Raw genomic sequence first — 25282 nt, forward strand, 5'->3', positions numbered from 1 at the left:
TTGCGGTGTAAGATTCAATTGACTAGGATCCGATCTTGAGCGAAGTGCCTTGCATGATTTTGTCAAATGGTTCTTCAACGTTGTGTTTCCTTCCGATGCAAGAAACTTTATACAAAGTTTACAACGCGCCCTCCTTGAGCCATTTGACATCTCACATAAATCGTAGTGATCCCAAATATCTTTGTTTCGAGTGTGTTCGATCACTCTCACGACTTCAAGGTTTCCCCCGACGGAAGATTCAGTCGTGTTACTTATGATGAACAAAAAATTACAAAAATAAGATTTGAGAGATGTTTAGGTGTTGTGTAATAAGATTTGAGAAAGTTGTAATCAACCAAATACATCCTCAACCTATTTATACATGTTTAGGGTGGTAAAATGGTAATTTTTTAAAGAAAAAAACGGTCACAAAACCCCCCCAACTGCTATATTAACGGCTAGTTTTTTAAACCCATACCGGTTTTTTTTTCGGATAAAAACCAGTTTTTTATCCGGTAAAAAAACCGTCTAGGTTTTTTTCTCCAAACCGGTTAAAATAACCGGTTTAAAAAAATCCGATCCGGTTAAAAAAAACCGGTTTTTCCCAAATCCAGTTTCAGATATTTTTTTCGCAAAATCGGATATTCGGATTTTTTGTGCACCCCTATTTGGTAGCAGTGGGATTACTCTTGACGGCAAAGGGTCATTTCCACTTATACCTGGCCGTTGAAGAACTCAGGGTTAGCTTTTCCAACCAAAACTGATACATTTCTAAAAGAATAGTAAAGTAAAATTGATTCCTTATTTCAATTCAATGGCAGCAAGGAAGGATCGATGTCACCACGTGTCAGTGGTGACCGTGATATTCTTATCCGTGGTGCACACACCGGTTGTTGTGAAGCATATAATAGAACAAGCAAGGAGAAGGGCAGCAATCAAGCCGAGCCGAGTGCTTGCACTTTCCGTATTAAAGATGATCGAGAAGCACTAGCCTGTGCTGGTCGTGCAGCGTGGCATTCAGGAGTAAAGCTCACAGTAATTAGATTCCTAGTAGACAAAGATTCAGAACATGCACCACGAAGAGTGATTAACAGAGCAAGTATAGCAGAGCAAGGAAAAGAGATGAAGCTTGATGACGAGTGCTTTTGTTCAATTCTAAGGGAGAAATGTAGCAGGTGGGAAAGTTGCTTATGATGAGAGGCATCTTGCAGATTCATAAGAGACCTACACTAATCGAGGGGCAATATTCTCTTATTGTTGCAAGAGTAAATACGGTATTGACACTAGGACTTAACAATTGAAAACAATATCCGAAATTGGGACAAAAACATAAATACAGAATGGATAAGGTTTGTTTCTTGAACAGTTTTGAGACAGACTACATAATAGTGTCATTACAAAAGCTTCCCTAACATGCATTGCAGCTTTTAATTGCATCACAACTGCAAATGAGAAATATGTCTCAAAGGTTTTGGTTCAATTCCTTTTCAACTCAAAACCCAAAAGCACCAGTTAAGTTAGCTCCTCGAACATGCATTAGAAGTCCCTTGCATGCTTTGCTACCTCATTCTACAAATCGAAACACAAAGTGTGAGGATGAAGCTCAATATAAGCACGGCACTCACCGAAACTATGAAAATAAAGAATGGTTTTTAACATTAACATATTAATAAACTATTTCGACTCTTTAAGTAAAATGCTATATATGTGAAAGTTTCTGAACGTGTGTGTGCATGTGTGAGATAGAGAGAGAGAATTATAATCCTAATTGTCACAGATACTTGCAAATGCATCTTAAGCATATCATTCTAGTGAAGAAGTGAAGCAACCAATTTTATGTGCAAAACTACATAAAAACACGAACGACTAGTCTACAACAAGTAAAGGTACATCTTTTATGGGATATTAGGCAATTATCATAAATTTGGAGATGCAGCAGTATAAGCACTTGAATTTCTTAATGGAATCCTAAGTTAGATACTTTCAACTACATTGCAGTTGGATACAACGGCTTCGTGAAGCACTACGATTTCCTCAATGTAAATGGAATATAAACTAATAGTAATTCTAATAAGTTATGAAAGGAAAAACAAAACAAATATAACACCTCAAATGCATTCTTCAAATGATCAAGTTCCTTATCCAGGTCATTGATTGCCTGATTATACGCTTGCATCGGAGAAGACTGACTGGTCGTATGGATCTATGGAATTACATCAAATCGGTTAAAACCCCAAAAAAAAGGCAATCAAATGCATACGATAAATCCAAAAATTAAAAGCGTTTAGCCCTATCCAACAAATAAAAAGACTGACCCTAACAAGGATTTTATACTGAAGAGGGTGAGGAAGCTTGTAACCAGCAAATAAAACGTTCTCATCTCTATGCAATTGCCTGATTGTTCAGCATCATTAACAAAAGGGGGGAAAGACAAATACTTAGCCGCTTAATCAAGCATAATAAGCAAAAAGAGACGAATTTTTAAAAGGTTAGAAGATAGAATGAAGCGTACATTCGAAGAATGTTGCCGATGGTGTGGTCTTCTCTCTCAATAGTGAAAGTCGCTGCATTTATTATCTTGGTGTCTCTCTCGTAAGAAACCCTAAAATTTTCAACCAACGAATACGTATCAGTGTGTGATAAATTATAAATAGATGATTCAAGGAAAGAGAGATGGGGTAAAAAAGAGTGTACTTTTTGGTTCCCTCAGGGACGACGAATCTCTCGTAACGGTCGGGGGCGTTCATGGCTTCCTCTCTCTTTTTTCTTCGTCTTCTCTGCAAACTCTGCTCTTACTGCGCCCCTGGAAACAAATCGAAATCGTTTTGTGTAACACCCAAAAAAATTAATTAAATGAAAATTGAGGACCAAATTATAATTTTTTAAAAGTTTGCATCTCGGTTTTGAAATCGTTGGTAAATTTATTCTAATAAGTTGAGAAATAAAAAATGGGGATTTAGTGGCTTGAACCCATGCTCTAGCCACTAGACTAGGCTCCTATTAATAATTTATTACAGAAATGTCGTGGCTATCATCGCCACCACCGTCGTGTTCATCAGTGACTTACGAACGAAACCTGACTCCCACTTCGTTGAGAAATGTCGTCGTTTACAGTGGAAAACGATTTGAAGTAGCATCGAAAACCAAACTTTCACTGTTGAAAATCGTCGATTCCAACCACTTACGTGACCTGAGCACAACACTGCCTGCATCATTAAACTCAATATGCAATTCCAGTCAAGACCAGTCAGTGGATCGGTCCATCATCGTTGTTTTGTCTGTTCGACGACGGGTAAACATTTTCTATCCTTATTAATTTTAATTGAGTTTGGCTTGATTGTGGTTTGATTTTTGAGTTAATTTGAGATTGTTTTGGTGTGAGAATGTTTAAGGAGTAATCGGCCATTTTCCTCAGGCCCTATCGTTGCCATACGAGCAGTCATGCGCCGCCGCGTGCGCGTGGGGCTCCTCCGTCGATCCAGGAGGTTTCTGGAACTGGTCTAGTCAGACTGAATCGGTCCAATCAAATCGGTCTGAACTGAGTCAACTCGCCTGAGTCAACCTAGATTGTAAACTCGTCCAAGTCAACCCGTTGACTTTGACTGTTGACTTTTACCAAAAAATCAATTTTTTTGAAAAATCATATTTTATTATTTTTCAACGTCCTGAGTCCGAATCCAAAGTCTTTTTCTCCAAATCCAATCCCGATAAGCTGTTTTCGACATTTTATCTCCAGGTTCAATACGAATATTCACGTTTAAGTTACGTTTCTAATGTAATTGGTTTTCCATGTATTTGCGATATTATGGGACGTGGAATTAAAGTTCGAGGGCGATCAAATAGAGTTTAATTGGTTAACTGTTATGGTTCGAGAATCCAGTTAATATATTACTACCTTATGTATGTTTTATGGAACATGTTGGCGTTAGTTAATGCATAGATCAATATGTTTGGATACAGGTGTGAGATTAATATATTTCTAAACTCGATCTAAATGCGATGAAAAGTAATTAAACTGAATAATACTTATATTACACGTATAAGACACTAGAAGACAATAAGAAATAATTTTAGGTTCAATGATTAACCAATAAAGCGATTTACCTTAGAATCTTTAAATTCTAATTATTTTCATTAAAAGTTTTAATATCATAATCACCTGGTTAAGAACAACAACAACAACAACAAAACCCAATTCCCATATGTATGGGGTAAGGGGGAGGTAGGGTAGTAGGCATTACCAACGCCAGGTTGGGAGTAGCTTTCGTGAAAGACCTCCGACAGTCAGAAAATTAAAAATATAGATAAAATGCAATGCATGTATAAATAAATACATAGCTAAACAGTATTCATATGCAGTCATTAAAATCATATGTGCGTTTGTAATGGGAATTAATCCCTGTAAAATAATCCCTGCGAAAGAATCTCTGCATATAGACAGAAACATAAGACCCAGCTAAATTTAAAAGAGGAAACATGAAGAGAATGATAAACAAACGTCAACGATATCAAGCCCAGTTCCAATCCTTCATAAATACCAATAACAGAAACGTATAAAAAGTAGAAGTCATGGAAATTACTACAAAGGCATTAAAAGAAGACAGAGATGATACACCCTATAGATGTGACCCACACTACTCGACTACCCTAGTTTTTAGCCTCCATATTTTCCTATGAGAGGTCATGTCTTCGGTAAGGGCTAACTCCATCAAATCAGATCTCAAGCAGTCTTCCCACTTCCTCCTTGGTCGTCCTTTCCTTCTGGCACCGTCGACTGTAATCGACTCTACCCTCCTGACCGCATCCGACGGTAGTCGCCTAAGGACATGCCCAAACCACCGTAGTATTCCCTCCCTCAATTTTTTGGAAACAGACACCACCCCCAAGGACATCCTAATAGCAGAGTTTGTCGTCATATCCCACAGAGTCCTACCACATGTCCATCGAAGCATTCTCATTTCTGCGGCCTCTATCCTCCTTACGTGATCCTTCTTGGTTGCCCAACATTCTGATCCATACAACAGCGCTGGTCTTATTGCCATTCTATAAAATTTTCCCTTAAGTTTTAGAGGCACCTTCTTGTCACATAAAACTCCAGTAGCGGCCCTCCACTTTAGCCATCCCGCCTTTATACGGTGTGTATCACCTGGTTAAGAAATTACGAAATTACCCATATGAGGTAAAAATGGTCCAAACTGACCATGATAGTGAAAGTACCCTGAGAATTCGTATTTAATCTGACAAACTATAGATTCACTTGTTAAATTCCTGATCTGTTCGGAAAGTCGTTGTTAATTATATCCTAACATCCGAGAGGGTACAAGACTTAGAATTCTTGATTTATCAACAAACAACTAAAGACTAAAACATCGGGAGTATTATTTATGTTTGAATTGTTCAGAAAATTGAATTAAATGGGAAGACTGGATTGAAGAAAATGTCCAAAATTACCCTTGAAGTGTAAAATGACTATATTATATGACAAAGTTGAACTGAATGTAAGTATTGTACGTATTCGAATCGTTGAAACGACTGAATCACTCAAGAAACTCTGAAATGACCATAATAAACTTGAATATTAAATGACCTAAGTACCTTCTATGACCTGGAATTTAGTTGATGACTTGGACAAGTCTGGAAACGCCGATGAACTTATATGTTGTACAGTCCACAAGGGTTAAGAACCCCAAATCAAGTACGTCGACAGCTTTTGATATCGTTGTAATACAAAAATGAAATAAACACCTTTGGACTACCTGTTCGTTTCCTAAAGATCTATTCAACGATGATTTTGAAGGTGATCAGTTCAACTAGAGAAATCAATATTAAGAAGTCAATAATGGTGTAGTACCTCGGTCTGAATGATTGAAAAGTATCGCGGTGTTGGGATTGGATAGTTTAATTGGACTCTAAATCCTGATAATTCGATATAAATCCTAAATAATATAAATTGTTGTTTCACTCTCATTGGGTTAAATTACTAAGAATTCTTCAAGAAACCAAAATGTCTAAAATGCCTCTGATTGCCTGAATAATGAAATCACTCTTATCATATTTTGAAATCTCTAGTAACTCTGATGTAAAAGATTCTGAATACCTTCCAGACTACTTAATGCCTCCGAAAAATATTTGAGTACTATATGATCTTGATAAATCACTTCTCGAATGGCTGATGATTTTGTTAGCTATCAAACCCCTTTTTTTTTATAAGGATCTTGTTTCTGGAATCCTATCAATTTACAAAAGTTTCATGGTTTCCTACATGATAAATACCAAATACCTTTGGAAAATCACTAAATCCTCTAGTGTGTTCCCTATGTGTTATATGATTATTTTATTTGTTCTGAAATGTGATTTACTGAAGTTACTGTTTAACTGAATCTTTTAACTCTTCGATATTTTTATTTAATGATGTATTTGTTTACTGTTTATGAACTATGGCTACCTAATATGTGCTCTATGGTTACCTGTTTTCACTGGAAATATAATCATTCCTAATTTATGGATCATGAAATCTACTGATTATTACTTGAACTGTTTTATTGGGACACTGTCTGGGTAGTTTGTAGTATGGAGGTTCAGCTCTAATCAAGCTGGTAATTCCTTATGGACCTAAGGTATTCCTTGGGTATGCTCTAAGACCCCAATGCACTCCCTTAGTAGGGGGACTGTATTTTGGTTTACAGATGGAAGGAATTCATGTGATTTAAATAACTACATTGTCATTTTACAACATTCAACTGTATCATGATTTTGATATTAAAGTTACTGCTCAATCTGATTTCTACGGGAAACTGTATGGGTAGGATTCTGGAGTATGGAGGTTCAACTCTGATCAAGTTGGTAATTCCTTACGGACCTAAGGAGACCTTGGGTAGGCCCATAGGCCCCAAAGTACTCCTTCAGGATGACTCATTTGTTGTGTTCTTAGGGTAAGTCCTTATGGATGTAGTTTTGGAGAATTATATATAAATGTTCGGTTAGAGGGTATTACTGTGGTTTTAAAATATGTTTTAAACTACTAATGTTTTTAAAGGATTTATATACATTTCTCTGTTTTGTTGTAATACACTAGACCCTTCAATTTAATCTTCTGAATATTTCCTTTAGACCGTGAATTCCTATCTGTAACTGAAGACTTAGCTAATAAAATATGAAATCATCGATAAAATATGAAATCATCGATAGAATATGATAATGTATGTCCCACTAAGGAAATCTATACCTTACCATATACCGATGACTTATTGCATTCATATGGTAGTTTTATATTACTGAGCTTTCCAAAGCTCATTTTGTTACTTGCCATTTCAAGTTAAAGAGTTTGATTTTGTGCTTATACTGACATCAGTAAAAGAGTTCTACCTGTGTTGCTTGCGGAATACGATGCATGTAATTAGGGAGCATGTAGGTTGTGTTTTGTTTTATATTCGAGTTTGAAACTTGTTTTACTACTGGATATTAGAGTATTTTATTTTAATATATAAATGATTTTCTGAACTTATATTTTATCTATAAATTATTTTACGGTTTTAAATGGATTAACAAAAATTTTAAATTTTTTATGGATATTTATTGTAGGTCATTCCGGTGACCCTAATGTGACACCTCAGATCAGATCGAGTCACTTACATCGGTATGAGAGTGTCACATTTTGTATAATGAACTTTTCGCATTTTATAACTTTTTTCCACATGTTTTTTAATTTTGGGTAAACTACACGTGTAATATTCTAACTATTACATTTTTTCAAGTTTGGTCATTTAATTATTATTTTTTAAATCATACATAAAATTTAGTATTGGTATCATTTTGGTCACTCTCTTTTAAAAACTTAACGGTAATATTGGGGTGTTACCAAAAGATAATTCCATATTATCATTAAAAATGTGAGTTATGTTAATATTTTAACAGTAGGTGACCATAATGAAATAAAACATAACTTTACGTATGATTTTAACAATAGTTCCATTTCAATTTTTTCTTGGATCGAGTTCATGAAGTACAGTATGTTTAAAACTTTAATTATTCTATCGCTTTTATATTGATCAAGAAAGGAAATTCAGTTAAAGTATGATTCTTCCTATGTAAGTTTCCTTTTGTTTCCTTTCCCTATGAATAGAAAATAGGATATAGGGTTTTGATGAGAGAGTTACTAAGAGAGTTAGTTACTGATAGAGTTTGTAACAGTTGTAATAAACCTTGCACTTCTTTCTACATAGTGAATTTCTTTTATTTTATCTCTTTTTTTTTATCTTTTAGGTTTTTTACGTAAATTTTAGTGTATTTTATTTTTCATTCTTTTTTGATTATTTTTGTTTGTCGTTAATCTTTCTGATATATAACCTCAAAAAATATATAATTCAATTCAATTCGATTCGATTCGAAAAATATAAAACTTATGAGCTTAAAATTATCAAGTTAAACTTGAATTCGAAATAAAAAATTAAATCTCAAGTCGACTTGAAAGCTCGCAAGCTTAAAATTTTCAAGTTCAATTCAAAATAAAAAAATTGAAGCTCGACTCGAGCTTAAAAAGCCTTGAACTCCAAATATTCTTAGACTTAGCTCGATTGAAGCTTAAATTCAAACTCGAACTTAAATCTTAAGTACATGAAAGTCTTATATTATAATTTTTTTATAAAAAGAACAACATATAAATGTTAATATTATTAATAATTTAATTTAAAAAGTCTAAAAATTTAATATATTATTTTTTCAAGTTGCTCGCAAGCTTTTTGAGTTGGGTATCAAGTAGTTCGCTTCAGGTCGTTAAGAATTCGAATTCAAGCTCGAGTCTAATCTATTCAATTCGAGAATTGATCGAGTTTTAACCGAGTCGATCTCGAATAGCTTGCGATCTATCTCGTCTCAATTACCTCCCTAATATTATCTCGAAAATTTTCTTCTATGCTCCTGTCAAACCAAACATGGTATTTTTTAAATGGATCTGTATCCAGATCTGAACTACAACCGCAATCTCAATCCTTATTGTACTAGCCAAGGTGTGAACTAAATTTCGATGAACTTCTGTCACCACCGTCCATTAGTCACCGCCTATTGCTGTCAGATTATCAGTCGTATAATCAAACTTAACTCGATTATGAAAAGTTATAGTATGATCATTTGATTTAAATGTTCAAACTCTTTCAACAGTTTCATTGTTACTACATTTCAATTGATATATTTTTTGATTAAGTATAGAGCCTACATGAAATGCATTTAGTTAAATGTCAGAAATTTGAATTCCAACAAAATAGGATAACATGAACATTTTTAACTATTCGATCAATTAATATATCTCTATTTTGATTGATATATTAACATTATACATAAATGTATTTCATATTTTATAGTTGAACAGATAAGCTTGTCTTAATTCCGTGACGAGCAAGGTGGAGAAACATCTCCTCGATAAGATAACCTAACATTAGCACACGAAGCTTGTGTATTATCTTCTTCTTCAGCCCTTAAAGCCACGTTCTGCAAGTAGATTCCCCGGCAAGGAACGCTCCGGCTGCAATCAAATTTCATGGCCACGCCGGAGGCACTCGTTCCTCTGATGTTCTGGTAAAGCACGTCACTCACTTGCACAGCTGATCCCTGCATGCATGCATATATCTTCATCAACCTAAACAATTAATATATTTAAAATTTATTGTAAACTATGCATTTAGTCACCGACTATTCTCGTGGTTTTGTTTCGGTCACCCAACTTATTTCTTTCTAAATCACACCTAAAGTTATGTTTTGGTTTTATTTTGATCACTCGCCGTTAAAAAACTAACAGAACTACTAACGCGATAATTTTTAATTTTTATTTTTTTAATGACGATGTGACATTGTCTTATAGTGACACGTCAACATCACAGTTAATTTTTTAATGGTGGGTGACCAAAACGTAACTTTAAGAATGATTTTGAAAAAGAAATAGTTAGGTGACCAAAATGAAATCGCGGGAATAATTGAGTGACTCAATACGTAGTTTATTCTAAAATTTATTAACTGATAGAAGAAGAAAAAAATACCTGTTTGTGACATGGTTTTTGTTGATCACAATAATTCTGATCAATAATGATAGGGTTAGTAACATTGTTCATCACAATATTTTTGAATTTAATGTTTCTGGCATATCCCGATCCACCCTGTAATAAGAATTTATCATGTTAACAGATTATAATATATACTCAGAGAAGATATTATTAAAAGAGATAATCACAAACTCCGAACATATATACTAGAAATAATATATTTTAATATAGGCAATGAATATTTATTTGTAAACCTTTACAATTTCGTTGGAATTAGGCAATGAATGAATGAATTTCTTGGTCGATGGTTGAAACTTTAGGTAAACAAATTGTGAATAGCAAGTCAAGAAGCAAGTGGAAAACTAATGAAAGTGGTTTGTTTGAAGTCGTTGGCATGTTGTAATCATTTTTCAATTAAATTAAAGCAGTTTTGATAATTGTTCTTCACAATCGTTTTACAAGAATTTTTTAAACTCGACTCGAAAATAGTACGTCAAAAATGAATTTATATCGAATTAGTTACCTGCCAAGTCTTTATTCTCACTCCATTAGAGGTTCCTGAAAGTGTTGCTTTATTAACTATTACATTGGACACAAAAGCGGCGGAATTTCCAGCTCCTAAGCTCCCAATGCTGCAAATAGAACAATTCCCATTAGAAAATATTAATTAAAAATGTGCCTGAATTCGAAAACTGTTTGTGTCGAACTCGAGACCTGATTCCATGTCCCGGACCACAAGTTATACCGGTGGCATGTACATTTTTCGAGCCGCTCACGATCGAGATGCAATCATCTCCAGTCCCGATGACACAGTTGTTAATGTTGATATTCTGGGTTCCGGTCACATGGATCCCATCGGTGTTGGGACTGTTCCCGGGTGCTTTCACCTGAAGGTTAAACGCGTCGACGTTCACACATTGTTGAAACGTAAGGTTGCATTTGTTGTGCGTTTGTTATCTGCAGACTTGCTACTCTCAGGTTAGTGCATTCATTGAAGGTCACAGCCTGCATTTGCAAAGAGCAAACGTTAATACATGTAGACAGGAACGAATGCAAGATTTTATGTTAAAGGAGATAATTTATAAAATTCCGGCTTACAGTTGGGGCTTCCTTGCATGGCTGCAAAACAGGAGAATCAAAATCAGTTGTTAATATTGAACATTAATTGATTGGTACAAATGATTTTGATTACAAAAATCACTCACGAGGGCTTCGTTAATTTTGCAGGACTTTTCCCACCATGTTCTACCACTGCCGTCGATGGTGCCTCCACCTTCGACTCGTAAATTTTGAACGTTATCGAAGTATAGCCATCGTCTTCCATTATCTTCGTAATCCGAGTGATCCACGGTAGCTTTGATTGTTCCATAGATCTATCATGTTATAATCATAGGAAAAACGTTAACAATCGATAACGATGATGTGCGGCTTCGCCGAGAACCATGCATACCGGAAAACTCACCTTCAATACGAGAGGAGATTTGCAAGGCCCTGAGAAGTTAATTGGCTTAAGACGATAAGTCTTCTGCTTAGGGACAACCATAGTAGCTCCTTGAGAAGATGAACAAGCATACTTCCAAGCTTGCTCGAATGCCTACGTCGAAAAATTTATAGCACGATGATCATCATAGGGAGAACAAATCACCCGAAAAAGTGAAACTATGAGTACCTGAGAATCGTCTCCTCCATTGGCTTTTGCTCCAAAATCATCGACATTGACTATCTTTGGAGTTGTCGGACCATGCACTTTAGCATTGTAGTCGAACCGGTTTGCCGAGTAGGGATTACGGTAGTTCCGTCCGTTGGGAACATGGCCAAAAGTGGGAAAGTACGGACGATAGGATGTCAGGCGGTGATAAGCACGGCCGTGACCAAAATCGACGTGAAATGGGTCCTTTATGTAACTGCCGATGCTAAAGCAGGATGACAAAGAGATTAATGTGAACAGGAGTGGGAGACAATGAGTTTTTAGGAACATTGTGTACTTCTTTTGGACTAAATTAAAGACAAAAAGCAAGATTGATTGAATACTTGAAAGGAGCCGATGTGGTTAATTTGTCATAAAGTGCACTTGTTTTTATAGGCAAGATTGATGGTGGTGTTCAATTTCGACACAATTAATATTACCTATGTCTAATGGACATTAATGGGGTGTTTGCTTTGTGGCGGATTAGGATACGGTTAAATACGGTAGAAATAAGTGTGATCTAAAATTTGATAAAAAAATATATAAGATTAGATTAAACGTAATTTAATGTTGTTAAACGCAATTTAAAATGTTATATATGGCAAGGTTGCAACCGAAAATTTTATAAAGAATGTCACATATTAAGTTGCGTCTAATTTAAAATATTATATTTTTTAATACATTTTAGTCGCGTTCATTTTTATTTTTTTAATCTTAAATTAGGTTACCTTTCTTAAGAATTTTGCGAAATTAAATTAATTATAGAATTATAGAGACATGTTGATGGGTGATGAAGTCAGACTCATTTCTTTATTTGTTTATTGTCAACTAATGGGGAAATTAACTTAACTAATGATGGTTTAATTTTATTCTTATTTATCAACTACTGAATTTCGATCATTCATATATTCATTTTGCTTTTAATGTGTTCGAAAATATAAATGATAAAAAAATTGTTGTTAGTTTTTGTATTATGTATAAATTATACAATCCATGTTTTTTTTTTTTATTTAAACATTTTAAGCGAATGTAACTTAATTAAATTTCTCTAATTTATTTAAATTTAATCGATATTTTAATATTTTAAAAATATCTAGACAAAATTTTTCAAAACATAGTACAAGAATTAAATCATATAATAGAAGAATTTGACCAATTCAAAAATGTGTGTGAGAAATTTATAATAGAGTTTTTTGTTTCTTTAGTTTAATTTATAGTTTTTTTTCTCTCTCTAAATCGTGATATTGGTATTAAGTGGCCTCTGAAGTTAAAGGGAGTGTTATTTTTCGAGGTTCAAATTCGATTAGCTACGTCTGTAAGGTGTATGTACGTTGTCAATGAATAAGAAAAATTCTGAACAGATACTACATTATACTCACCCCACACTATTAAAAAAATAGTGTTATAAGAAGACGTTAGTTCCTGGCGTCCTCAAAAAAAAGGTCGGAATACACGTCGTCTTCAAGCTCCTGTCAAATTGCCATGGCTAGCCTCCCTCTCTACTGTAGTCTTCAAGTTTAAAACAACGCCGGTGGTAAAGAGTCTAAAGACGTCGTGTGTTACGGCGGACTTTCCGAAGACATTGGATACTTCTAGTGTCTTCTCAACGACATTATTCAGTTTGCTCTACTTCAAAAAATAATTTTTTCACTTCCCTATACCAATCATTTTTCTCCCAAAGCTTTATTTAGGCAAAATTGCTATATACTGAGTAATTTTAATTTTTTTCAAATGATAATTGTCGCCTCCTGATCATGTAAATTATTTTTAACAAATGATATCTTGTGATTTATTGATTATGTATATTATACTCTCGGTTCATCAAATACCAAGATAATGGCAAGAACTAAACCAAAAGTAATTGTTAGTAATTTGCAATGCATGTGTTGACATAATCAGTTATTCTATTCGTTAAAACTAAACCAGCAGGTCCAAGTCAAAGTAGAGGAATTAATTTGCTGCGCTTTGGCCGGAGATGGTCAGGCGGTTTTCAACAAAAAAGTAAAATATAGGTGGACTAATACCAAAATTAAATAACCTAATAGATTGAAAAACAATTGCTGTATAACTATACCTAACGCACATCCAGTAATAGTAGCACCGTTTATACATGCATGCATACGCAGCTTTCCATATATATATATATATGATCAGATTCATCAGTATATATATCGATATCTTGAAATTCGAATTTTTTGGGTTAATTATTTATTTTACTAATGGTATCTATCTAGATTTTATGTGTGTCTACCCTCAAAAATATTTTTAGATCCGTTATGTGTATATATATTATGAAAATGACAGTTAGTATTATGCCATAACTGCTCTTAACTGCCACGAAATTATATGCATATGTTAATGCTAAATCTATAATGGGAAGTCAAACTAAAATTTATAAAGTAATCTTAAACCTATTTAATTGTTAAAAAATTATATATTTGTTGCGTGGCATGCTAATTAAATAGTTGACAGAATTCAAAGGCAAACTAGATAAGTAATGGAATTAGCATCCAAAGTTTGCAAAAGTACCAACCTCTTGTTAACTATATTATTGATTTTGGTAAAAAGAAAATGGTTGCATACATGAATTTATGCCTAAAAGAATTGGAAATGGCAATGCCCACAATGGTGGACCAATGAACTTGCCAAAAGTGCACGTGTAATCATGTGGTGTGCTAATACACAGATAAACCTAGAGATATCAACAGTAACGAAGTTAGGATTAAATATTGGGATGGACACAATATTAAAGTTCAAAGTAATAGAGATTTATTAAATATTTAATCAACAAAATAAGATTGGAAAAAATCTAATTTTAGTTAAGTTTAAATGATAAAGACCTAAAATATATATCGAAATTTTGGGAGGGACTCTCTATATACATCTGTTCCTGAGTATTGAGACCATACCCATTCTTAAAAATTAGATTTTTTATATTTGATATTAATGATAAACCTAGAGATATCAACAGTAACGAAGTTAGGATTAAATATTGGGATGGACACAATATTAAAGTTCAAAGTAATAGAGATTTATTAAATATTTAATCAACAAAATAAGATTGGAAAAAAATCTAATTTTAGTTAAGTTTAAATTGATAAAGACCTAAAATATTATTATATCGAAAATTTTGGGAGGGACTCTCTATATACATCTGTCCTGAGTATTGAGACCATACCCATTCTTAAAAATTAGATTTTTTTATATTTGATATTAATGATTTAATTTTACATTCTTTAAAATTTTATAGTCTAAATTTTTATTGTTAATTGTATCATATGTCTTGAATTATAACTCTCGTTTCAAATTGGTCCTTAAACTTTTGAATATTCTAATTTCATCCCCAAACTATGACTCTCATTCTAAATTAGTCCTTAAACTTTTGAACACTCTAATTTCATTCGTAAACTATGGCCCTCTTTCTAAATTGGTCCCAAACTTTTGAATCTTCCAATTTCATCCCCAAATTTATCCAAACATGTAATTAGTTTCAACCATATTTTAACCTAAATTTTTTCAAACACATATATAATAATATAACTTGGTCTAACGATTTTATTAACAATAGATGTGATTAGTATATATGTATAGTTTGGGATAAAATTGGAATGTTTAAAATTTTTGGGGACCGATTTAGAATGAAAGTCATAGTTTGAGGATGAAATTGAAATGCTCAAAAGTTTGAGGAGTTAGAATGATAGTCATAGTTTAGGGATGAAAATGAAATACATAAAACTTTATAGACCAATTTAAAATGAAAACCATACTTTGATGACATGTGATACAATTAATTCAAAATTTTAATATAACTTCTTAAAGGTTCGTACCTCTTAATATAAAATCATATATTTATCCCTATTAATGCACATATAGTAGTTATCGATAGTTGAATATATTGAACGATCTCAGTAATTAAAGGGAGTGTTGTTCTCCTTTTATGTTATGGGTTCGAGCAGTTGTGTATGTGGGATATATGTTTGTTTTCAATATTTAAGAAAGATAATGAGCATACACTACATTGTAATCACCTTAGACTATTAAAAAATTGTTATTGGTAGTTAGAAAATTTTATTATATTTACTCTCGTTTATTAATTATAAAATCAAAGGTTTAATTCCACCCATAAAAATATTTTACAATTAATTATTATATTTTAAAAAACTCGTGAAAAATTAATTATTACATCATATTTTACTAGAAAAAAATGCTAATTTTCTTATCTATCCTTTTTATAGTCAATCAATCCGAGAAAAAATGTTGCGGGACTTTAGAGGAAACCTGTAAACGAATCGAACGTTCAGTGAACTGTTTGGTGGGAAGTTCGTTTATGTTCATTATTTATTAAACGAACGAATATGAACAATATTTTGTGTTCTTTTAATTAAATGAACGAACATGATTTACATTCATGAACGTTCGGTAATATGTTCGTTTTTGTGCGTTCATTTATGTTTAGTACAATCTCTCTAGACTCATTTAAAATATTAAAGCCCAATAAATTTTAATATGATATCCATAAATATTTTAAAATTCAATTAATTTTAAATACAAATAAAAAAATCAAAACAATTAACTAAAATATAATACTAAAATTGTTAGGAAAGAAAAAAAAATCTATTTTCATTTATGTTCGTTTACGTTCATTTATTGTGTTCGTTTACGTTTGTTCATTTGTATTCGTTTACGTTCGTTTATTGTGTTCGTTTATTTTCGTTCATTTGTGTTCGTTTACGTTCGTTTATTATATTCTTTTATGTTCGTTCATTTGTGTTCGTTTATCATTTAAATGAACGAACATGAACGACACGAACAAGCTACATTCCTTAACGAACTAACACGAACAATAAATTTTTCGTTCATTTATATTCATGTTCGTTCATTTGTTCGGTTAAAGTTAAACGAACGAACATGAACTTACCCCGTTCGTGTTCGTTCGGTTTGTTTACAGGACTAAGAGAGAGTGATTTGTTCAATCAAGACTCTAGTGTTGAAAAAAATGAGCAAGGTATATGGGAAATTTATTGGGTACAATTTAATAAGATCTAAATACAAAATTCATTCGTCTATTTTTAGAAAATCAAGAATTTCATCATGAGAATGAGCATTCGACCGAGTCGAGTCAAAATTTTTGAGTTATTCGAGTTGACGAATCCTATTTTATAACTTTAACTTGATTTAATTTTTTTAAGTCGAGTTTATAACATTTGAATCGAGTCCAATTGAATATAGTTGAGTTTATAAAATTCGAATCGAGTCATGTTTAAATATAATTGTAAATATTTATAATGTTATGATACTATGTGATTATAATTTAAGCGATTTTCTATAACTATATGCAACACATATATATTGCTTCATATTTTTTTATTTATATTATACATATATTATACAGAGTCGATGGACTTGACTTAAACTTAAAAATCAATGCACTAATTACAAAAAAAATTTGAGTTATTTGAGTTACTATTCGAGTTCTATTCTATAACTCGATTTGAATTTAAAACTTTTTTCGAGTTAAGTTTATGCAATTACAACTTGAAGTCAATTCGAGTCAAAAAGATCGATTTTTCGAGTCGAGTTGGGTTTTGCTTAGTCGTATTTAGTTCATCTATTTTAATTAGTCGGAATTGAGAAGTTAAATAAATATTTTATTAAATTTGAAAGTTAATATTTAAACAAGGGTATATCTTTTTGCATTGATATGCAATTGGGTCCTTGATTTTTTTTGGGGGTGCAATTTGCCTTTTGATTATTAACTTCTTGCAAAAATTTAAAAAAGGATTAAAAATTTTATTTATAAATTTAAAATATATTAAGTGTTAAGATTTATATTTCATTTTTTAATTTAATGCACATCCAAATATTTAGTTAAGAATAATTTTATATTAAAAATCTAGAGGTTAAATTAAAAAGTGAATTAAATATCAATGAGGTAGATATAGCCAAGCAATCATATGCTAAAACTCAAATCGTTGTTTTGACACTCGTGGGTTGAAATTTCAACCAAGTTTGGATGTTCTTGGAACTCGTCGGCCGAACATTATGAGAGTCTCGATTTGGAACTGTTGTGGGCTTGAGAATCCATGATCAGTTCGATATTTAATGCGTCTAGTGAAAACGAAAACTCTTAATGTCGTGAAATCAAATTCCATGAGTTCATAATTTACGTTGCCGATTGAACTTCCTTAATTGCTTTGTCATTAGTACGGATGGTACTAGGGTGGACTTGCACTGTTTTGGTTTCATTGTCTTAGGGGTAAAGTATAGTAATGGTCACTAAATTTTTCTAAAGCTTTCATTTAGGTCCTTCAACTTTTAAAACATACAATACAGTCTTCCAACATTTAGTCCGTTTGCAATATGGTCCCTCGACGTAACCGGCCGTTTGATACCGTTACACTGCCGTTAGTACATTTACAATATGGTCACTAAACTTTTCAGGCGCTTGCATTTAGGCCCCCCAACTTTTAAAACTTGTAACACAATCATCAATTTCATTCTAAACCCCAAATTCCTTTTCGATCTCGAATTTACTTTTTCGATTCTCTCTTCTCATTTCCAGCGTAACTTTTCAGTCGGGGATGAATGATAAATTCTAATCTAACTTTGAATTATGTAGAGATGTTGACTTGAATAAGGGTCCATTGTGAGAAGACTCGACCAAGGAACTATCGAGATCATCAACGATTCAAGGTGTAATGTTAGATACAGGTCATCTCAGGCGAAGTATAGATGTTCGATGAAATGCTTGTGAGAAAAAAAAATGGGGTTAGAAATGCAGAGTTGACAAATACTACTAAGATGAATTAAGTATCATTGTTAAAAGTCACCAACAAAGCTGAAATTATTTTGTATAAATGACATAATAATTTCTTCGTTTAATCCTTGTGGTTAAAGATTTTCCAACAGATGATCAAATATAATGAAATCCCAAACAACACATTCACCCTCAGTCTCTTTCGCTCACATGCCTCTCGTTTGGTTTTTGTTCTTCAATTTTCCGCCATGTAAATTGTAAACCCAAGCAGTGCTTGTCTTTCAGTTTTTTATTTACAAAGAAAAAAATGGAGGAAGAATTGTTGGAACGCAACACCGATTGCGTTTATTTCTTATCCTATCCCCTCACTTGCAAGAAGATATTTATTTTCTCTTTTAGGCTATCCGGAAGTAAGCTTTTCATCTTTCACACTTTCCCATTTTTAGCTCGCATTGTGTGTTTTATATTGAATTTTTTTGTTTCTGGAATTGCATGTCAATGATATGGATATTCAGTGTTAGTTTTGAACCAAAACTTTCTAATTTTCTTTCTTTCTTCTTAATAAAAACTGTTGAAAACATTTTGATATTTCGATATAAAAAATTAAGTTAAATTAATTTTAAGATTTTCCAAAATGATTTTCTAAGTATATTCGATATAATTATTCGAATATCAAAACATTACTCAAAATATTTTAAAAATAATTTTTAATCCTTACTTAAGTGTAAAATTAAGTTTTAATCTTAAAACAATTTCAAAATAATCTTTCAAAGTATTTCGAACCATTTCAAAGCCAAAAATTCCAGATTCCTCAGAGGGAACCGATTCCCCCCCAAGGGGGTACCGATTCCCCCCTGAATGGTTTGGCTCCGAGATTTCCAAAATGCTCGGAGGGAACCGATTCCCCCATAGGGTACGATTCCCCCCTGTTCAACGGTCGAAATATTTGAATTTTACACTTAGGGAACCGATTCCCTATGAGGGGGAACCGATTCCCCCACGCTCCAAGTTGTTTTATTAATGTTTTCACTAAAAAATGGCTATATTATCTTCATTAATTATCCCCAACGTTCAGAAGTGATTCAAGGTGTATTTAAACAAGTTCTGAAGCCCTTGATCAAAAGAATCATAGAGAAAACAAGAGAGAAAGCATCAAACACCAAGTTTTTGCAAATCAAGCCAATTTTCCTTTAAATATTCATTTTGCTTTCAAGAACACCATTTGTGCTCATTTGTAATTATCTTTGAGTGTTCTTTTATTGTTCTATAATTGTGCAAACATCTTACCTTGTGAGGTTTTTCTTGTAAGTTTGCAAATTTGTAATCTTCTCTTTGAGAAAAAAAGTGTTCTCAAGAGTTGGGGTATACTCTTGAGGGATTTTGTAAGGTTATCTCTTTGGCCTCAAAAGAAAAGAACAAATTAGTGAATTTGTTGGAAAATCCTTAGTGTGGATAGCTAAGGTAGTGGACGTAGACTTTGTTGAGAAAGTCAAACCACTGTAAATCGCTGTGCAATTACTTTCAATTTTCTGCAAAAGCTTCCACGAAATTTTTTAATTGCCAATTCACCCCCCTCTTGGCCGATTCCGTCGATCGATTAACTCAACAATTGGTATCAGAGCCTCACTCATTTGAAGGTTTAATCGCCTCTTGAGTCGATTCGGGAAACGTTACATCGATTACAAAGTCATCAATGGCCTCCACTTCAAATTACGACTCCGGTCTCAATTCGATGCCCGTCAACAAGCCTCCTTTCTTCAATGGGGCTAATATGCTATTGGAATAATAGAATGATGTACTTCATTCAAGCAAGTGACATGGGAGCATGGAATGCCGTAGAAAAATGATACATCAAGCCTCTCACTCATCCAAGGTTGTGGAGTGAAGGAGATACAAGAATGTTCCAGCTCAATTCCAAAGCCATCCATATTATTTTTGTGCTCTTGGACCAGATGAATACGGAAGAGTTTCATCATGTACAACTGCCAAAGAAATATGGGACAAGCTTCAAGTCACACATGAAGGTACCGATGAGGTAAAGAAATCAAAATTAGTATTCTAACGCATAGCTATGAAAATTTCAGGATGAACCAAATGAAGACATCAAAGCTATGACGGATAGATTTTTAACGTTGTCAATGGTCTCAAATCATATGGAGAGATCATCTCAAATGAAAAGCTTGTGAGGAAGTTAGTCTACTCCCTCCCAAAATCATGGCAATCAAAGAAGACGGTAATCATTGAGTATAAGGACCTATCATCCTTAACTCTTGAAGAACTTATCGGTTCACTCCTCACTCATGAGATGATGCTTGAAGATGAGGTGGACCTGATAAAGTTGAAGACACCAAAGGAGAAGGAGAAGAAGAAAACATTGGAGTTGCTCTCAAATCCACAAAAGATGAGAGTGATTCTAATAATAATGATGATGATGATGAGGAAATGACATTGTTTGCCAAACGGTTCAGAAAAATGATGAGACCTTACCGAGGAAGAAAATTCAAACGAAACGAAGGCCTCAAAAATGAACAAAGAGAAGGACCCAATCATTGCTATGATGCAAAAAGCCGGGGCATGTCAAAATGATTGCCACAATTAAAGAAAAGGGTCAATCAAAGAATAAGCACAAGGCTCATGTGGCTACATGGAGCGATGAAGAAAGTTCCGATGAAGAGGAACAAGAAGTAGCAAACTTGTGCTTGATGGCATTCGGGGATTCTAAGGTAACCTCTAACTCATCCGATTTTGATGATTTATCTTATGATGAGTTATTGAGGAATATAATGGGTTGGCTTCGGATTATGAGAAATTATTTTTAAAATATAAAATGATGTGTTTCAAAATTGAAAAATGAAAACAACTCATATCCAAAACCAGCAACGATCTTGAAAGTAAAATCAAGACTTGCAAATCAACTAGAAGAGTTTTGAAAAGAAAAATTTAGATTTGCAAAATTTACTTTCAAAGATCAATGATGATCATCAAAGAAAATTGATGATCTTAAAACTTCTTTTGATAAAGTTGGAACAATATTTTGAAAAGGTGGAAATTCAAATCCAACTTTGTTAGAAAAGTTTTAGAAACTACAATCATAGAGGTCCCCAAAGACCTCTAATGGAAAAATCGTTAGAAGTATGTGGGTTCCTAAAGAACTCATTACTACTAAAGATAAAAATATCCTACACAAATGGATACCTAAGGGGACTAGGATTTTGGAAACTAATGAATATGGACCCAAAAGAATTTGGGTACCAAAAATCAAAAGTTAATCTATGTTTGTAGGGAAATGAGATTGCTACAAGGCACGGGAAACAAATTCAATTCATGGTACCTTGATAGTGGATGCTCAAGACATATGACCGGAGACAAAGCCGTTCATTGAGCTTAACGCCAAAAATGGAGGAGAAGTGAGCCGTTCATTGAGCTTAACGCCAAAAATGGAGGAGAAGTGACTTTTGGAGACAATTCAAAAGGTCACATTGAAGGTATTGGTACAATAGGTAATACCTCTTCCATACAAATTAAGAATGTTTTATATGTGAATAGATTAAAGCATAATCTATTGAGTATTAGTCAATTATGCGATAAAGGATTCAATGTCTTATTTGAAATTAATGGTTGTAAAGTCATTGACATTGCATCTAATCGGATTATGCTTGTTGGTCATAGAATAGGAAACATTTACATGGTGCATTTAGATTCTATTGATGACTAATTTATGCCTAGTTGCTAAGGATGAGCATGATAGTTGGTTATGGCATAGGAGACTAGGTCATGCTAGTATGAGTGTTTTGCAACGGTTAATTCAAGGAGACTTAGTAAGGGTTGCCTAAGCTTAAATTTGATAATGATAAAATCTGTGATGCATGTGCTAAAGGAAAACAAAAGCGAGTTTCTTTTAAATCTATTAATGATGTATCAACTAGTAGAGTATTACAATTGATCCATTTAGATCTTTTTGGGCCAACTAGAACTACTAGCTTGGGGAAAACAATATGCATTTGTCTTGATAGATGACTTTTCTAGATATACTTGGGTTCTATTCTTAAGTACAAAAGATGAAGCATTAGAAAATTTCATCACATTTTCAAAATAATCCAAAATGAAAAAGGTTACTCTATCCTAGTGTTAGAAGTGATCATGGAACTGAATTTGAAAATCTTGGATTTATTGAGTTTTGTAATTCTAATGGTATTAGCCATAATTTTTCAGCACCTAGAACCCCTCAACAAAATGGAGTTGTTGAGAGGAAAAATCGAACTTTAGAAGAAATGGCTAGAACCATGCTTTGTGAAAATAATTTGCCAAAATAGTTTTGGGCGGAAGCCACAAATACCGCTTGTTATGTTGTAAATCGAGTAATGATTAGGCCAATTTTAAAGAAAACTCCATATGAAATTCTCAAAAATAAAAAAGCCTAACATTAGTTATTTTCATCCTTTTGGATGTAAATGTTTGTTTTAAACAACGGTAAAGAAAACCTTGGCAAATTTGATGCTAAAAGTGATGAAGGAATTTTCTGGGTTATTCCTTAAATTCTAAAGCCTATCGTGTATTTAATAAAAGAACTTTAGTTGTAGAAGAGTCTATATGTTTTCGATGATAATCCCCTTCCGAGAAAGGATTCTTGTGTGAATGATGATGCAGTGTTATAAATACAAATGACGTTAGACATGAAGTTGGAGAACCATCATCAAAAAGAAACGAAAAATGAGGAAACTCATGATCCTCTTGAGAATCCAACCATTGAAGAAAGGGAAGTATCTTATCCAAGAGAGTACAACTATGTCAAGGATGGTGAAATTATAGGTGATCCATCAAAAGGGGTAACAACTCGATCTTCTCTTAGAAATATTTGTAATTATGTTACTTTATCTCATGCATAGAGCCTAAGAATATTAAAGAAGCATTAAATGATGAACATTGGATTATGGCTATGCAAGAAGAGTTAAATCAATTTGAGAGAAGTAAAGTATGGACATTAGTTGAAAGGCCTAGTAATAAATCTACTGTAGGTACTAGATGGGTATTTAGGAATAAGCTTGATGAGAGTATATAGTGAGAAACAAGGCTAGACTTGTTGCTCAAGGGTATACTCAAGAAGAGGGCATAGACTATGATGAAACATACGCTCCCGTAGCTAGGATGAAAGCAATTAGAATGTTATTAGCATTTGCATGTTTTCATGAATTTAAATTATATCAAATGGATGTGAAAAGTGCATTTTTAAATGGTTATAAAAGAAGAAGTGTATGTGGAACAACCTCCAGGTTTTGAAGATTCAAAATTTCCAGATCATGTTCTTAAATTGACAAAAGCTCTTTATGGTTTAAAACAAGCTCCTAGATCTTGGTATGAAAGATTGTCAAATTTTTTAATTGAAAAAGGTTTTTCAAAAGGAAAGGTTGACACTACATTGTTTTTAAAGCATAAAGGTAAAGATTTATTAGTAGTTCAAATTTATGTTGATGATATAATATTTGGTTCTACTAATGATGTTCTTTGCCAAGAATTTTCTAAGCTAATGCAAAGTGAGTTTGAGATGAGCATGATGGGGGAGCTCTCATTTTTCTTGGGACTCCAAATCAAGCAAAGAAAAGATGGCATCTTCATTAATCAAGCTAAGTACGTCAAAGATATGCTCAACAAGTTTGGACTGGAAAATGGGAAACCTCATAACACTCCAATGAGCTCTTCAACAAAGCTTGACTTAGATGAAGGAGGTAAATGTGTAGATGTAAATTATAGGTCAATGATTGACTCTTTGCTTTATCTAACCGTAAGTAGACCAGATATTATGTTTAGTGTTTGATTGTGTGCTAGGTTTCAATCATGTCCTAAAGAATCACATTTACTAGCTATTAAGAGAATCTTTAGATACCTTAAGGACACTCCTAGTTTAGGACTTTGGTATCCTAGAGACTCTAGCTTTAGCTTGCATGCCTTTTCTGATGCGGATTATGGAGGATGCAAATTAGATAGGAAAAGCACCTCCGGTACTTGCCAATTCCTTGGAAATATGCTGATTTCTTGGTTTTCAAAGAAACAAAATTGTGTTGCATTATCTACCACTGAAGCGGAATACATTTCAGCCGGTAGTTGTTGTGCACAAGCTTTATGGATGAAACAAAAACTTTTTGATTATGGAATTGAAGTAGGTACCATTCCTATCAAGTGTGACAATACTAGTGCTATTTGTCTCACTAAAAATCCCATCCAACACTCTAGAACTAAGCACATTGAAATAAGACATCACTTCATTAGAGACCATGTCACTAAGGAAGATGTAGTTCTAGAATATGTTGATACTTTGCATCAATTAGCGGATATATTTACAAAACCCTTAGACAAGGAAAGATTTTGGACACTTAGAAGAGAATTATGTTTAACTGACCTATCTTCACTTAGTGTTTAAAATAATTTAGCACTTTTAATAAATACTGAAAAATGCTTATAATAATAATTTTTGATTGCATTCTTGCTATTAGTTAGGGGGAGTTATGATTCTTAGTGAAAATTAATTTATGTTCAAATAATGTTTAAAGATTAATTTAATTGTTTGAACATAATATTTTTCAATATATGAGTTGCCTATACCACTAGAGAAAATTAATTTAGCATTTTGTGTGCTTAAAAATCAGATTTTAGCATTTTGGTGCAGAGGGAATCGATCCCCCCATGAGGGAACCGATTCCCCCTTTGAATAGGAACCGATTCCCCCCCACAGGGGAATCGATACCCCCTGGGGTTCTGTTAAAATCGGGCCAGAACACCCAAAACCCCAAAACCAAAACCCTTCCGCCGTTCTCTCTCTCAATTTCTCAAATC

The 25282-nt window shown here is 33.3% G+C and overlaps 2 protein-coding genes across 2 annotated transcripts in view; both read right to left on the reverse strand.

Moving 5' to 3' along the window:
- Nucleotides 1-1311: 1311 nt before the first annotated feature.
- LOC120165318 (DNA-directed RNA polymerases II, IV and V subunit 11) overlaps nt 1312-25282 on the reverse strand; it is a 29746-nt gene continuing 5775 nt past the window's right edge. The window contains exons 2-7 of the mRNA XM_039174865.1: nt 9434-9444; nt 2674-2756; nt 2492-2581; nt 2295-2373; nt 2087-2182; nt 1312-1548 (exon numbers count right to left, since the gene is read on the reverse strand). Of these exons, the coding sequence (XP_039030796.1) occupies nt 1516-1548; nt 2087-2182; nt 2295-2373; nt 2492-2581; nt 2674-2726 (351 nt within the window). The 5' untranslated portion in view covers nt 2727-2756; nt 9434-9444 and the 3' untranslated portion in view covers nt 1312-1515. The remainder of the gene's footprint in view (nt 1549-2086; nt 2183-2294; nt 2374-2491; nt 2582-2673; nt 2757-9433; nt 9445-25282) is intronic.
- LOC120165317 (polygalacturonase QRT2-like) lies at nt 9321-12045 on the reverse strand. The gene is given in 9 exon segments (XM_039174864.1): nt 9321-9582; nt 10008-10124; nt 10534-10642; nt 10725-10945; nt 10947-11015; nt 11109-11129; nt 11216-11383; nt 11473-11604; nt 11680-12045. Coding segments are annotated over 9 exon segments (1374 nt in total). The 5' UTR covers nt 11989-12045; the 3' UTR covers nt 9321-9354.

Source organism: Hibiscus syriacus, unplaced genomic scaffold (genome assembly GCF_006381635.1).
Source record: "Hibiscus syriacus cultivar Baekdansim isolate YM2019G1 unplaced genomic scaffold, ASM638163v2 tig00111582_pilon, whole genome shotgun sequence".
Lineage (NCBI taxonomy): Eukaryota > Viridiplantae > Streptophyta > Magnoliopsida > Malvales > Malvaceae > Hibiscus > Hibiscus syriacus.